This window comes from Alosa sapidissima, chromosome 11 (genome assembly GCF_018492685.1).
Source record: "Alosa sapidissima isolate fAloSap1 chromosome 11, fAloSap1.pri, whole genome shotgun sequence".
Lineage (NCBI taxonomy): Eukaryota > Metazoa > Chordata > Actinopteri > Clupeiformes > Clupeidae > Alosa > Alosa sapidissima.
Window position 1 is genome coordinate 19,213,902 of NC_055967.1, and position 13,548 is coordinate 19,227,449.

At 43.0% G+C, this 13,548-nt stretch overlaps 2 protein-coding genes across 4 annotated transcripts in view; both read left to right on the forward strand.

Annotated features, from left to right (window-relative positions):
• bbs2 (Bardet-Biedl syndrome 2) lies at window positions 1-12,925 on the forward strand. Its single transcript, XM_042109923.1, has 18 exons — window positions 1-308; window positions 1,207-1,336; window positions 1,517-1,744; window positions 2,034-2,159; window positions 3,668-3,730; window positions 3,930-4,007; window positions 4,136-4,240; window positions 5,283-5,369; window positions 5,816-5,951; window positions 6,168-6,307; window positions 8,358-8,496; window positions 8,578-8,749; window positions 9,020-9,149; window positions 9,338-9,457; window positions 9,837-9,974; window positions 11,010-11,122; window positions 11,554-11,702; window positions 12,286-12,925. The coding sequence occupies exons 2-18, from the start codon at window positions 1,220-1,222 to the stop codon at window positions 12,390-12,392; spliced, it is 2,148 nt and encodes a 715-aa protein (XP_041965857.1). The 5' UTR covers window positions 1-308; window positions 1,207-1,219; the 3' UTR covers window positions 12,393-12,925.
• The window catches only part of b3gnt9 (UDP-GlcNAc:betaGal beta-1,3-N-acetylglucosaminyltransferase 9), a 17,560-nt gene continuing 15,548 nt past the window's right edge, over window positions 11,537-13,548 (forward strand). For 2 of the 3 annotated variants that reach the window (XR_006035046.1, XM_042109928.1), the window contains exon 1: window positions 13,112-13,508. The gene's annotated coding sequence lies outside the window, so the exon portion shown is untranslated. Of the gene's footprint in view, window positions 11,548-13,111; window positions 13,509-13,548 lie in introns of those variants that run through there. The other variant, XM_042109929.1, reaches the window with a different exon arrangement.

Below are 13,548 nucleotides of genomic sequence, written 5' to 3' on the forward strand. Positions count from 1 at the left end.
GTCTGGTGGTAGTTTGGCTGTGCTGTCAGCCAACTGCGTTTATGGGTGAGGAAACGTATCCCTACTCATTTACAAGACAAATTTGTCGAGTTTCTCTGCAAAAACAAATATGAACGTAGAATGCACCATTTGAAAATGCACTGACTTTGAACTACGTATGAACTGGCTTATCCAATTTGTGTAGCTTTCTAGTCCGCTCACCTGGGTTATTGAACACGCCCTGAGAAAACCTCCTCTGATTGCTTGAACGCATCCTTGCCTGCATCTGCAGTCTCTGCAACTTATTTCTGGCATAGGTTGGACGCTTGGTAAGATTTTTTAAACATAACTGATTGCCAAACTGTACATGCAAATGAGGTCAACACTAGACGTTTTGATGTAACGTGCGCTAACTATTTGCCAGTTGATTAGCCAGCTCTTCCTAGCTGAGCTAGCTCAGCTAGCATAGCTCAGTTAACGTTTAGTTTTAGAGAATTTAGCATGTACCTATTGCTAATATTAACAGTCGAAGTTGTTCATTATCTACTGCAGTTATACATGTAAATCCTCCTGATATATTAAACATAATAAAACATTAGCAGCTACAATTGTAATGTTGGGTGAAGCTGGAAAGCAAAAAACAGGGATTACAGTAGAAGCTTTGACAAGCGGCCTTGCGTTGCTTAGTAACGCACCCCCTACCGAGTGCAAAGCACAAATAAGCGCATTATAACATTAAGGGAACTCGCTAGATCAACCTGTAGCAGACTAACTAAACTTGAAGCTTTTATTTTCCATACATAGACTTAATATTCTGTCCTGCCGGTATATGTACACCATATAAGAACTCATTCTAAATGTCCAACTGAGAACGTATAACAGGTTGGGGACCTCGCAAACACATGTACACATGAACACGTTACATACATGTAAGCTTGGAGTGATATCTAGCAGAAATCGAGCAAGATTGAAGCCATAAAGAACACACCAGAGTCCGTTTAGACATTCTCTGAACACACACACATATAGCCTACCTAGCATTTGGCTTGGCAAATAGCCTACGTAAAATACTGCCCATTGACAAATCATTCTTATGAGATTAATCGGGTTGTCATCTGATTCAGCCATACATCTCTAGTCTGTAACATGCCAATGTGACTGTTGAAAGTAGATAATCTCCAATCTCTCAGTGTTTTATGTGTCTCATTTTGTTTTTTGTGCTTCTAGGGTGGGTGCCATCATGTTGGTCCCAATCTTTACCCTCAAACTGAACCACAAAATCAACCCACGCATGGTGACGATGGGCAAGTTTGATGGCATCCATCCATGTCTGACAGCAGCCACACAAGCTGGGAAGGTATAGCTGTGTTAAAATATATGGGGAAAAAGATCAGTTAGCTCTGTTCAAAACTAGACTGAAATGATGGTGTCTTTGACATGGTTATCTTTTACCAAAATGTGAAACCCCTAGTTATATAATTACAGTGACACAGCACCATTTCCCCTCTCTGTTGCTACTATTCCACTCTCCATCCAGGTGTTCATCCACAACCCCCACACACGGGGCCAAAGGCAGGCAGCCCATCGTCTGAGCCAGAGCGCCCAGGACTCAGACATCTCGCTCCTCAACATCAACCAGGCAGTCAGCTGCCTCACAGCGGGCTCCCTGGGACCCAACACCACTGGACACACCCTGCTGGTGGGCTCCCAGACCAACCTGCTGGCCTACGACGTGCACGACAATGCTGATATCTTCTACAGAGAGGTGAGAGAGGGTGATTAAAATCCTGCTTGTTTTCTGCTGATTCAGAAATGCAGTCTGTTGTATTTCCAAAACAAATTTCTTGAGTGATATCTTTTGAGCTGCTGTAGGCTTTTAAAATGTTTGTGGAAGAGCCCCGTTCTAGGCCAAGATTTATTAATTTCAGTCTTTGGCTGTCCATTTTTCTGTATAATGTGTAATGTATCTAATACTTATGTAGGCTAATTTATATTAAAAAGGTATTGTGTATTATTTGTAAACAGGATAACTTGTGTATTATGTCTTTTTGCAGGTAACAGATGGGGCAAATGCGATTGTTTTGGGGAAGCTGGGGGACATCTCTTACCCCCTGGCCATCATTGGGGGTAACTGTGCCCTGCAAGGGTTTGACTATGAAGGGAACGACCAGTTCTGGACGGTACAGTGCACCTCTGCTCTACTGTTTAAAGTCCTTTGTTTTACAGAACAATTACACAAATTAATATCAATATTTTAAGTGAGATCAATGATATTGCTTTTGAACACATTCTTGTAATATTATTTCTGGCTTGTCTTTTAGATGGCATTATTACTACAATGTGATTTTAGAGACACAATGAATATACATTGTTATTTAATACTCTGCCTATCTAATCTATTTTGTGCATTGAGTTTCTTTGCTTTGTGGTAGTGAATGAGTTACAACATAGCAGTTGCTCAAGGAAGATTGGAGTTAAGTGTGTGAACTTAAATGTGCGATTTGTAGGATTGTTACCGAACGTTCTGTATGCCAAAATCATAACACTGGTGAACGTTCTCAAGACTACCAGACGCGAGCCTCTTCTGGGTTGCCAGATGTAATGAAGACTTAGCTAACGTTAGTTGACCTGCAGCTGCTTTAACGTTTCTCCAACCATGACCCAGCTACACATTACGGAAACAGTGAAAACAAAAAAATACCTCTCTTACCAACGTAACATATTTAGCTGAAGTTAGCGATGCAGATGAAGTTTAGCCTAGGCTACCTGTTGTGGAGAAATATGGCCAGCTCTGCATCAGACTTGATTTTAGAGACACAATGAATATACATTGTTATTAATTATTTGATAATGCCTATCTAATCTATTTTGTGCATTGAGTTTCTTGATGAAGACGTCACCATCTCAGGAAGCTCCTCCGATGTCCACTTAATTTGTTTCTTGTTTTAATTTTGGAAATTTGCCTGCCTCTCGTAGGCGTTCATGACTACAACTGACAGCTGTTGACAGTTGGCCTTTGCTAATTTGGCAACCCAAATAGGAGGACGCGCTAGCCCATTATTAATACGCTATTCTAGAATTAATCATTCAAAACAAACGAAAATTCCAAGAGATTCCGCCCCGTAACTCATTTTTTTTCATGGGTTTAACAGGGTTTTACCGGTTAGATTAATGTTGTCAAATAAGCCATTACTTCAATTCATCGTGTTTCCTTACTCTCTGACAACATATGGTGATCATTTTTGGAATGGTTAAAGTTTATTTTCCATTATTTCCTACATACTGGTCCTTTAAGTGATGACAACTTGTTATCTGTATGTAAGCACTTTCTGAAACAAAAGAAATGTTAAGAGTGGACCGAAATGCTTAGTTCGCTCTCAGCAATAAAACAATCAGAAAATTATTGCGGTAGCTACTTTGACTTTTTTACTTTCATGTTCCTACAACCTACCAGCACCTAGTAACCTGAAGTAGCTGTGGACAGGGATTTTCGTTTTAAAATAGTTATTTGTTTGCATGCATTTATTTATATAGGTGTACCTTTTTTACCAAATTAAATTGTGTGTTTTTGATAGTAGCATTATTGCATAAAGCAAATGAAAGTCTCTCAAGACAGTTCCAGAAACATCTTGTGAAACCCTCCATACTGTCATAAAACTCTGAGATAATGGTTACTTCATGGGTGCAGGTCACTGGAGATAACGTCCGGTCACTAGTGCTGTTTGACTTCACTGGCGATGGGAAGAACGAGGTGTGTTTTCAGGATCATTAACTATTAATTATTTCAGGATCATTAACTATTAATTTGGACTTAAGTGCTGTATTTATATAGTTGAATAGTATATAGCAGTTGTGACAAAACTGATCTATTTTGAAATATCTTTCTCTCATCCATCTTGTATGGTGCATGGCAATTCTACACATTTTTTTTATTGCTGTTTTCTTTTCAGCTTGTTGTTGGATCTGAAGACTTTGACATCAGAGTCTTCAAAGAGGATGAGTTGGTGTCTGAGATGGCGGAAAACGAGGTACTGTGTTTTGCTAAAATGATTTGTCACACAGAGGGACATTCACTTCTCTGTGGTTGGCTGCTGTGTGCAGTTCTCATAGAAAGAGGGAACAATGAGTGCCTCTTGTCTCTGCTCTGTCTCTGCAGACGGTCACGTCCCTCTGTCACATGCACGGCAGCAGGTTTGGTTATGCTCTTGCCAATGGCACCGTGGGAGTTTACGACCGCACTGCCCGCTACTGGAGAATCAAGGTACTGCAGCGCTGTGAAGAACTCTGTTCTTTGTGTCAGCATTCTGGTGTAGCTTGCACAATTGTGTTGGGAATTACAGAGTACCTCATGATGACTGTAGTATCACAGGGCAGCGACTCTGTGATACTTGATACATTGCAGGAAAGTCATATATAGTACATTACAATATCTATGAGACTTAAGAAAAAGAAAAGAAAAGAAAAAAAAAAACAGGAATTATGTATTTATTCCAAGTGCAGCCCTTGCATGGAGTCCTTGCACTGTCTGTCATTTTCTCCCTGTACGTTTCTTATTCACAGTTCACTTCCTCATACATTTGATAAGCACTGTAATGAGAAATCATGAAGACGTGACTGGTCAGTAAAATAGATGGAGGCTATCTAAGGTGATATGATGCATCACATGCACCTTGGGATACGATATAATGATATCAGTATTGTCCTACCCCTATTGCACAACCCAAAAAACATTGGAATTAATAACAAATCAGAAGTGCGATTCCTTGAAAAGAGACGAAGGTTCGCAGCGAACATGTTTGTCTGAACAGATGCATTAAATTTGAATTGCATTTTGAATGATTTGGTGTAAACCTTCCATCTCAATGGTAACTCTCCGTTCAACTTCCAACATGTTTGCAACTACTACTAACTGTTTAAAAGTGGCCCTTAAATTTTAGGGGAACATCTCTAAGAAAATTGCAAGTATACTCTGTAAAATAGTTACTCTGTAAAATAGTTACTCTGTTTTGTTAATGATTAATGTCACAACCATTAAAGTACATTACAGTATTGTAGAAGCAGTATTGAGGTTGGATTATATGTGTCTAATGTGTATATCCTGATGCTTTTAAATATTCTGTCAGAGGGTGCATAAGAGGACGAGATGAAATATTGAGACAATTTGAAGTGCTGTGAAACAGCAGTTAAAATTGAATTTAGTCACATCCTGTGAATGCACAATACATTTCATAGAAATGATTTTGCAAAAATTCTGTGGTTGATTTTCAAACATGTCAAGTAAGCATTTCCTCTTTCATCTGCAGTCCAAAAACCACGCCATGAGCATCCATGCTTTCGACCTCAATGCTGACGGAGTCGTGGAACTCATCACTGGGTGGTCCAATGGGAAGGTAAGGTCAAGAGAAGTCAGCCTATGTGTGAGGGTCAATGATGTATGCACCCTTTATATTCTTCAGACGTGACTTTAAAAAGAAGAGACTGACTAGAAAGGCACTCACAGGCCAAAGGCCAACAGTAATTCCTTTTCTTTTATAGTTAAAGTTGAAGTTGACCGATATTTAGCAGACGCCTTTATCCAAGGTGACACAGTCTCACAACATTGGGCTCGGGTATCGAACCTCAACCTCGGTTGACCGATTGTCAGTCAGTGACGTTTCCGCTGTTCTACACTGCTGCCAATAATGCTGTATCTCACAATGTAAACAAAACTAATGTCTAAAGCAGCAAAAGCACAACTTATTTTATGCTTTTTGAAACATTCATACAATTTTTACACAGACAGAATTAACATATCTTGGTCAGTGTACACACTAATTAGGCCTCGTGTTCCATGTAGATTGACGCGCGTAGTGACCGGACAGGAGAGGTGATCTTCAAGGATAACTTCTCGTCCTCTGTTGCGGGAGTGGTGGAGGGAGACTACCGTATGGACGGACAGATCCAGCTCATCTGCACCTCTGTAGAGGGGGAGGGTAAACACACAAAACATTATCAGTAGCCTTTGTGTACGGAAGGTGCTTCAGAAATAGTTTTATCTTGCCTGCTCGTACTGGTTTATGAAGTTATATCTTTAGAATAGTATAAATTAGGGCTATATTAGAAATTATCTAATGACTGATAGTATGATAATGAAATGTTTGAATTATATGTGTGTGTGTGTGTGTGTGTGTGTGTGTGTTTTACTCTAGTGCGTGGCTACCTGCCTGCCAGTAAGGAGATGAAGGGGAACCTGATGGACTCTAGTGTGGAGCAGGACTTGATCCGTGAGCTGAGCCAACGCAAACAGAACCTCTTACTAGAGCTACGCAACTACGAGGAGAATGCCAAGGTACACACACACACACACACACACACACACACACGCACACACACACACACACACACACACTTTAGTAATTTAATTTCTCTAGATCAAATGACAACTGTGTTTAAGCATAATAGGTTGATATGTAGCAGCCTGTAGAGATTTGACTTAATCCAGTTGTCCTGCAGTGACGTGCAATGATCTGCTGTTGTCTTGATAATATAATGTCAATATTTTTGTAATACACACTTTATTTTGTTAAATAGTATCAACAAGAGCCGTGTACATGGTAAAGGTTTCCTTGTGTTTTGAGTTTAGTATTCCTCTGTAGCTGTAGTGTACACAGACATGTTTATAAGCATGTGGTTTTGTGATGAAGCTCAGCCTGGATGCGTATGGCTTCTTCTGAAGAGTGTGCTCAGTTCAACCACAGACCGGTTGTGTGAGACTGTGGGACACTAACACCACACATCAACAGCAGTGCTTTCCAATAATAAGGCTTTGCGTTTTGGTGACCTCATATTTTACTACCGTGGCTACTAAGACCGTGTTTCCAATACTCAGGCGTTGCTGGCACACAGGCACCATTCAGATGTGTGAGAGTGAAAGCGCCCTACATTTTATTGATGGGCCACGAGCACAGTTGGGCACAGACAGTAGACTGTCTCACGCATGAACTAACGTGATCATGTGGCATGGCGAAGCACTAGGCTGACACACCCAGAGTTCTGCTTAGTATCCTGGGTTTAGAATTTTAGGCCTTAAAAGTCTTCATTGAAATTTTACACATTAGATTATAATATTGCATTTAATTTGCATTTAGGTTGGACAAAATGTCATAATAGTATTGATCCCTGTAGTGTGTAACTGATTCAGACAGAATCATATGATTGTGTGTAATCTTTTGATAAAACAAGTCCTCAGTAAAGGAAAACGTTTTTTGCAAAGCTTTGCCATTTTTGCTTATTGCCCATCAAAAAAGTCCCAAGGTGTTAGAGACTGAAAATGCTGTCCAAAGCCACTCGTGTGAATGTGCCAATGAGGAAAAAAACAAAAGGTTACTATAATGAGCAGAATTGTCCAGTGCTGTCCAAGGATATAGGGTTAAAACATGGGAGGAGTCTTAGACCAGGAAAGCACACCTCTGAGCACATGCACGTGCGCGTGCACTATACACGCGTACACATAGAAATCCCATGGGTCCGATGAACACTAATATTTTAACAACCTCAGACACGCACAGAGCGGCCAACAAAAACACTCCCAAGATCCACGCAGGCACCGACTTGTCTCCTGTTGGAGACTGAAGCGTGTGGTTGTTCTCTCTCTAGTTTGGGCAAAATGGGCCAAGCTCAGCTCTGCCCCCTTATCCTTGGCCATTTCATGCAATTAAACTTGCCTCCTCATATTTTTAATAGAGCAGCCTGAAGCCTCATGCAGACATACAGCGATTTGCTCATCGACCATTGTTTGTTGCCACAAAAGTTTAAATTAGTTTAAATTTGGCGTGCACCGTTTTGTGTCACCTTTTGGTTATTTCGCCTCTTAACGCTATAAGTGGCTGAATTTGATTAAAGGTGCTCTAAGCGATGTTGGGTAACGTCACTTTTGTTGACGTTCAAACAAGAGAGCTAGCTCGCTACTCCCTCCCCCTTCCTCCAGTGCAATTGAAACTCTCCTAAACGCGCATCTCGTCGGTGATTGGCTGGAGTTTGTATGTTTTTATGGTCCAGGCTGGACCAAGTTGTTTTTGTTTCCGTTTTTGGAGCCTGGGCTGTCCACAGAGACCGCATTTTTTTTACAGTGTATTCAGGGCACAGGCAGCTAGTGGATGGTGAGGTGATGTTTGCTGTATGTGACAACAAATGTTTTAGCTTAGAAACCACGTAACATCGCTTAGAGCACCTTTAACATTGTGTTGTCATAGCTGCTAGCCTATTCCTGTCACAATGTGGCTAGCCGTTTAGGTCTCCAAAGCCTGTCCTGCTATCATCATCTTGCCTCCATAAGCCTGCTTCATTTGTATGTCAGTTGTTTAGTCTTCTCTGTTATTCTGCTGCTTGCTGTGTTCTAGGCCACTCTAGGAGCGTCTGAAGGGGACTCGGGGATGGGCGTCATCCCGGCCAACACCCAGCTCCAGACCGCCCTCGCTGTCCGTGCCGCTACGGAGAGCCAGAGGGCCCACATAGAGCTGAGCATCTCCACCCCAAACGGTACTGGCTGGCAATACCGGCCTGGGGAAAAGAGTCCCGCTGCACACAGTGCAAGTGAAGCACGTCTCGTTTTTTTCCCAGAAACCATCATCCGGGCCGTGCTGATCTTCGCCGAGGGCATCTTCGAAGGCGAGAGTCACGTGGTGCACCCGAGTGCCCAGAATCTCTCCGGCTGCGTGCGTGTCCCCATCATCCCCCCCAAAGACATCCTCGTCGACCTGCACGTCAAAGCCTTTGTGGGAGGGAAAAACAGGTGCTCCTCTCCCTACAAACATTCACCACTGCTTTCATTATCCAAGTTCGAACACATCAACACTTTACATCCATGTGGTGGGGATACATACGTAACAAAATGGAATGGAGCATCCAGTTTTTTTTAACCAAAAAAAGAGATTGATCTTTCATCATCACTGTCGGTTAAATATCAGAGCACCTTCATGAAAAAAGAAGAATAGGGGTTATGTATTCTGATACTTTGTAGCAAGTTTATTTTTAAATGTTCTACCGATAATGTTTTCCGCAGCACACAGTTTCATGTGTTTGAGATCACTCGGCAGCTGCCTCGCTTCTCCATGTATGACCTGAGCGTGGACCCAGACGCCCCTCAGCCAACGGGGCGCGTGACCTTCAGCATTAATGATCGACCCCAGAGGGTGAGCACATGAGGAATACATATACACAAACACACACTCCCGCACATGAGGAACACACACGCACACAAGTACAAATCTAGACTGTTTTACCAGGCCCATTTTTTTTTTTTTTGTTGTGTCCTAAAATATTATCTCGCTGTACAACTCTGTGGAAGTGACTGTTGGTTTGTGTGTGTGTGATTGGTCAGGTGGTCATGTGGTTGAACCAGAACTTCCTGCTGCCAGAAGGCATCGAAAGTCCGGATGTGACCTTCACATGTCTACGTGGCGGAGGGCTGCTCAGCATCAGCATGCAGTCAAGTGGAGAGGTGTGTGTTTGTGTTTGTGTTTGTGTTTGTGTGTGTGTGTGTGTGTGTGTGTGTGTGTGTGTGTGTGTGTGTGTGTGTGTGTCTGTGTGTGTCTCTCTCTCTCTCTCTGTGTCTGTGTATGTCTGTGTGCGTGTGTGTTTGTGTCTCTCTGTGTCTGTGTGTGTGTTTATGTGTGTCCAGTGATGCATACACACTATAGTTAGGTTGTGACTGTGTTGTATGGTCACTTTTTGAACTGTATTGATACATGTTAAACAGTGTAGATATGTGTCATTTTCGCTAAATGTATAATCAAAAATCCACTGCAGTGCAGAGTTGCCTTCATCTAACTGGATGAGATGAACGCTCAGTTGTGACTCATATAAATCTATCCCATCAGATCACACTTAATACAGACGACATTGATCTGGCGGGGGATCTGGTCCAATCACTGACCTCCTTTTTAGCTATTGAAGACCTGCAGGCAGAGGCAGACTTTCCTAGCTACTTTCAGGAGCTCAGAACTACCCTGACTGAGGTGAGTTGTGTGTGTGTGTGTGTGTGTGTGTGTGTGTGTGTGTCCACAGTTAAGTTACTTCTTTGAGAATACACTCTGAATCTAAATAGGCTGACTGAGTTCATGTCTGACAGCAGTAACACCATGTGCTCAATGTTTAACTTCTTTAATGTTTTACTCTTGAGTAGTGTGACCACTACGGTGCCAGTGTGCAGAGTTTTTCTAAGCAATAGAGAGTGAGTAATTGAGTGCCGTGCTAACCCATGCACATAGGCTTTGGGGAAACCCCTGGCGCATTTAGTGTTGAAGGCTTGGCTAAAGGCCCAAACAGCTGCAGTTCCTCGAGACAACCACACTTCCGTCCTCTAGATACAGCATCTGCAGTTCCCACTTTACTCTCTTTGGACTTAGCGTGGCAGATGTCGAGCAACAATGCCACTGTGTTATCCTAGCTTGCCTCCCACCCTCATGCACCTGAGGCATCCGCTGCCAAGGGACCAGCTTCCTATAGAGAGGAAATACAATGGCAAACTGAAATGTGCGGCCTCTCATCTGATGGTTGCTGTAGTAAGGAATCGTAGTGAGTTCCCTGAAAACTCACGGTAGCCAGATGTTTAGCCAGATTTTTAGCCATCCTGTATATCCTGTTCAAGCACACAAGGTTCCTTTGGCTTTCTGAAGTACTACACGTGCATTAATAATCGTTGTTCTAAAATTGTACGTCCAACACCCAGATTGCTGTACTGCTCTGCTGCCTGCCTCTCTGAATGTGCCTCTGTCTTACTGCATGCATAACAGTGGTAGCAGCACTTAGAAATGTCTTTATCTTGTGTACACTTATTTCTTTCACCACAGGATAGAGAGAAACGTTTTTCTGATTCTTCTGCATGTCTGGTACATGTGGAGAAATAGACAATAAAGCTGACTTTGACTTTGACTTAATTGAATCTCAATTTTTACACCTAGCTGCACCTAAACCACTTTGGAACCCCTGGCTTCCTGAATGTCCGTATATGTGCATTAATGGTGCTTGTCCTTATGTGTTGTTTTCCGCAGGTGGACGAGTTCCACTCTGTTCACCAGAAGCTGACGGCTGCCATGGCGGACCATTCCAATCACATCCGCAACATGCTGGTGCAGGCGGAGGACGCCAGGCTCATGGGAGACATGTGAGTGCACTGCCCCCTCTGCCTCGGAGGAGCCACTGCTTCAGCAGGACCCTGGAATCAGATCTCTCTTAAAAAAAACAAAAAAAACAAATCCAACCAAGGCACTGTTTTAAGTACATTTTAAATGCTTTTAGTATCAGCAGTGAGACTTTGACACATCAGAGTTTAAAACGTTCAAAATAATATGCCATTCTGAATGAAGACATTTTAAATCTACTGTGAGGAGCACACACACTCACCTACACACCGCCACTGCCGCACATTGGTTCATTTCCCTTTATTTTGGCTCACCCCCAATACCAAAAACGACCTAAAATGACCTAAGCTGACATTTTTGCAGAGCCAGGTAAAGTTCTCTCGACGATGACTATTTCTTATCTCACTTGCTCTCCACTCTCTGTATCTCGGTCTTCTCCTGTGCTCTTGTACAGGAGGACCATGAAGAAGCGATTCATCGAACTCTATGACCTGAACAGGGACCTGGTCAATGAGTACAAGATCCGCTCCAACAACCACAACGCGCTGCTCGCCTGCCTCAAATCCGTCAACCAGGCCATACAGCGGGCCGGCCGACTCAGAGGTGTGTGAGGGTTGGGCATGGGCTCAGAGGTGTGTGAGGGTTGGGAGATGGGCTCAGAGGTGTGTGAGGGTTAGGACATGGGCTCAGAGGTGTGTGAGGGTTGGGGCATGGGCTCAGAGGTGTGTGAGGGTTGGGCATGGGCTCAGAGGTGTGTGAGGGTTGGGAGATGGGCTCAGAGGTGTGTGAGGGTGTGTGAGGGTTAGGACATGGGCTCAGAGGTGTGTGAGGGTGTGTGAGGGTTAGGCCTAATGATATGACAGTAGTCCTTGAAAAAGAATTTATTGCATGTATTTCTTCTTTTTTAAAACCAATAGCTCTGTTTATATTGTTGGTCCAGGCTAAGCCCTGTTTAAGCCAAGCCTAGTAGGCCACTGTATGATTTAAACGCTCATTGGGCCAGGAGCTTAAGTGCCAGGTTTGCCCCACCATGCAAACAGAGCTACAGGTCAAGCGTATGCTTCATCATGTGTCAAACCTATAACTAATATTGTTAAATGCACCACTTGGTACGCTTGTTGCTTGTGGTTGAAATCAGCAATGTTGTCTCAGTGTTTTGAGTGTAATCTGGCTTTGTCTTTCTCAGTGGGGAAACCGAAGAACCAGGTCATCTCTGCATGTCGAGACGCCATAAAGAACAATAACGTCAACGCCCTGTTCAAAATCATGAAAGCAGGAACTGCCTCTAGCTGAGCCCCCTTCGCCCCCTCGACTGACCTCCACTCAGGGCCGGTACCCACTGCAATGTTGATACACTACAAATCATTGGTACATCTCTCTCACTCCGTCCATCCCTCCTTCTCTTCTCTTTCTTTCTATTTCCCCTCTATCTTTCTCTCTCTCACTTCTAATCATTGTGGGGCAAAAAATGTTTCTGGCCACCTAGGAGAAAAACGAAAGAGGAAGGTTGCTTAAACGTTTCTCACCTTAAGCCTTGAGGAAGGATGGTTCGGAGATGATAAATAGTGCACTACTTATTACTTGTTGAGGGAACATGTTGAAATGGGAAAGACAGGAGTATTTTTTATAGGATAAAATATATGAATAATGGTGTGGTGAAGTTGTAAATGTTATTTTAGCCAAAGGAATGTATACTTTTTCATTGTTTACAAGAGAATTGTGTGGTGCATCATTTATACCTGTACTTTTGCAGTTTGTAAATAGAGAGTCATTGTTACGCTGTTTGCGTATGCAAACTTTGAATAAAAAGATATTGTGTGGAAAAACACGTCCTTTTCTTTCTCCCTTTTCCCAGACCCGCAGAACACTGTGTGTTTGTTGGCACTGTACTTTATTGGAGGGGGGAGGTGGGCGGTATTGGGTGTGTAATTGTTGCCACTTCTGAATGTAGTAGGGACAAGTTGCACATGTGGTGCAGAAAATCCATGACATCAATCACCGCGGAAGCGGACAGCCTGACCAGCCATTCTCTCATGCGCGGCCTACTTCGCAGTGTCTCAAGGCGCGCGACTAGAGCTGCTGCGCTGGCATCTGGCTCGAAGCACATCCAACAGACTCCCGAGTGCGTCACGTGAGCAGGGGGAAGAACACTCCGTTAAAATATGTGAGCGTTCCAAAACGAGCACATTTTGTTTTAGGGGGAATAAGCTACACATGTTGCTTAAGTGGGAAATCAGTAGCTATAGGCAAAGGATGTACAGGCACTGTCCGTCTTTTATTTAGCAAGTTTCAGCACTTTAAAAGTTCTTCTTGGATACTCTGGACGCGCAGATTTAATATAGAAACCAGATGTTCGGTTTGGCAGTTGCATTCGGTAATTAAAGTACTTGGTGACGCTCTCCTATTCTGGTAAGTATTGGGGATGACTTGCTGCTCGCATTGCATGCTG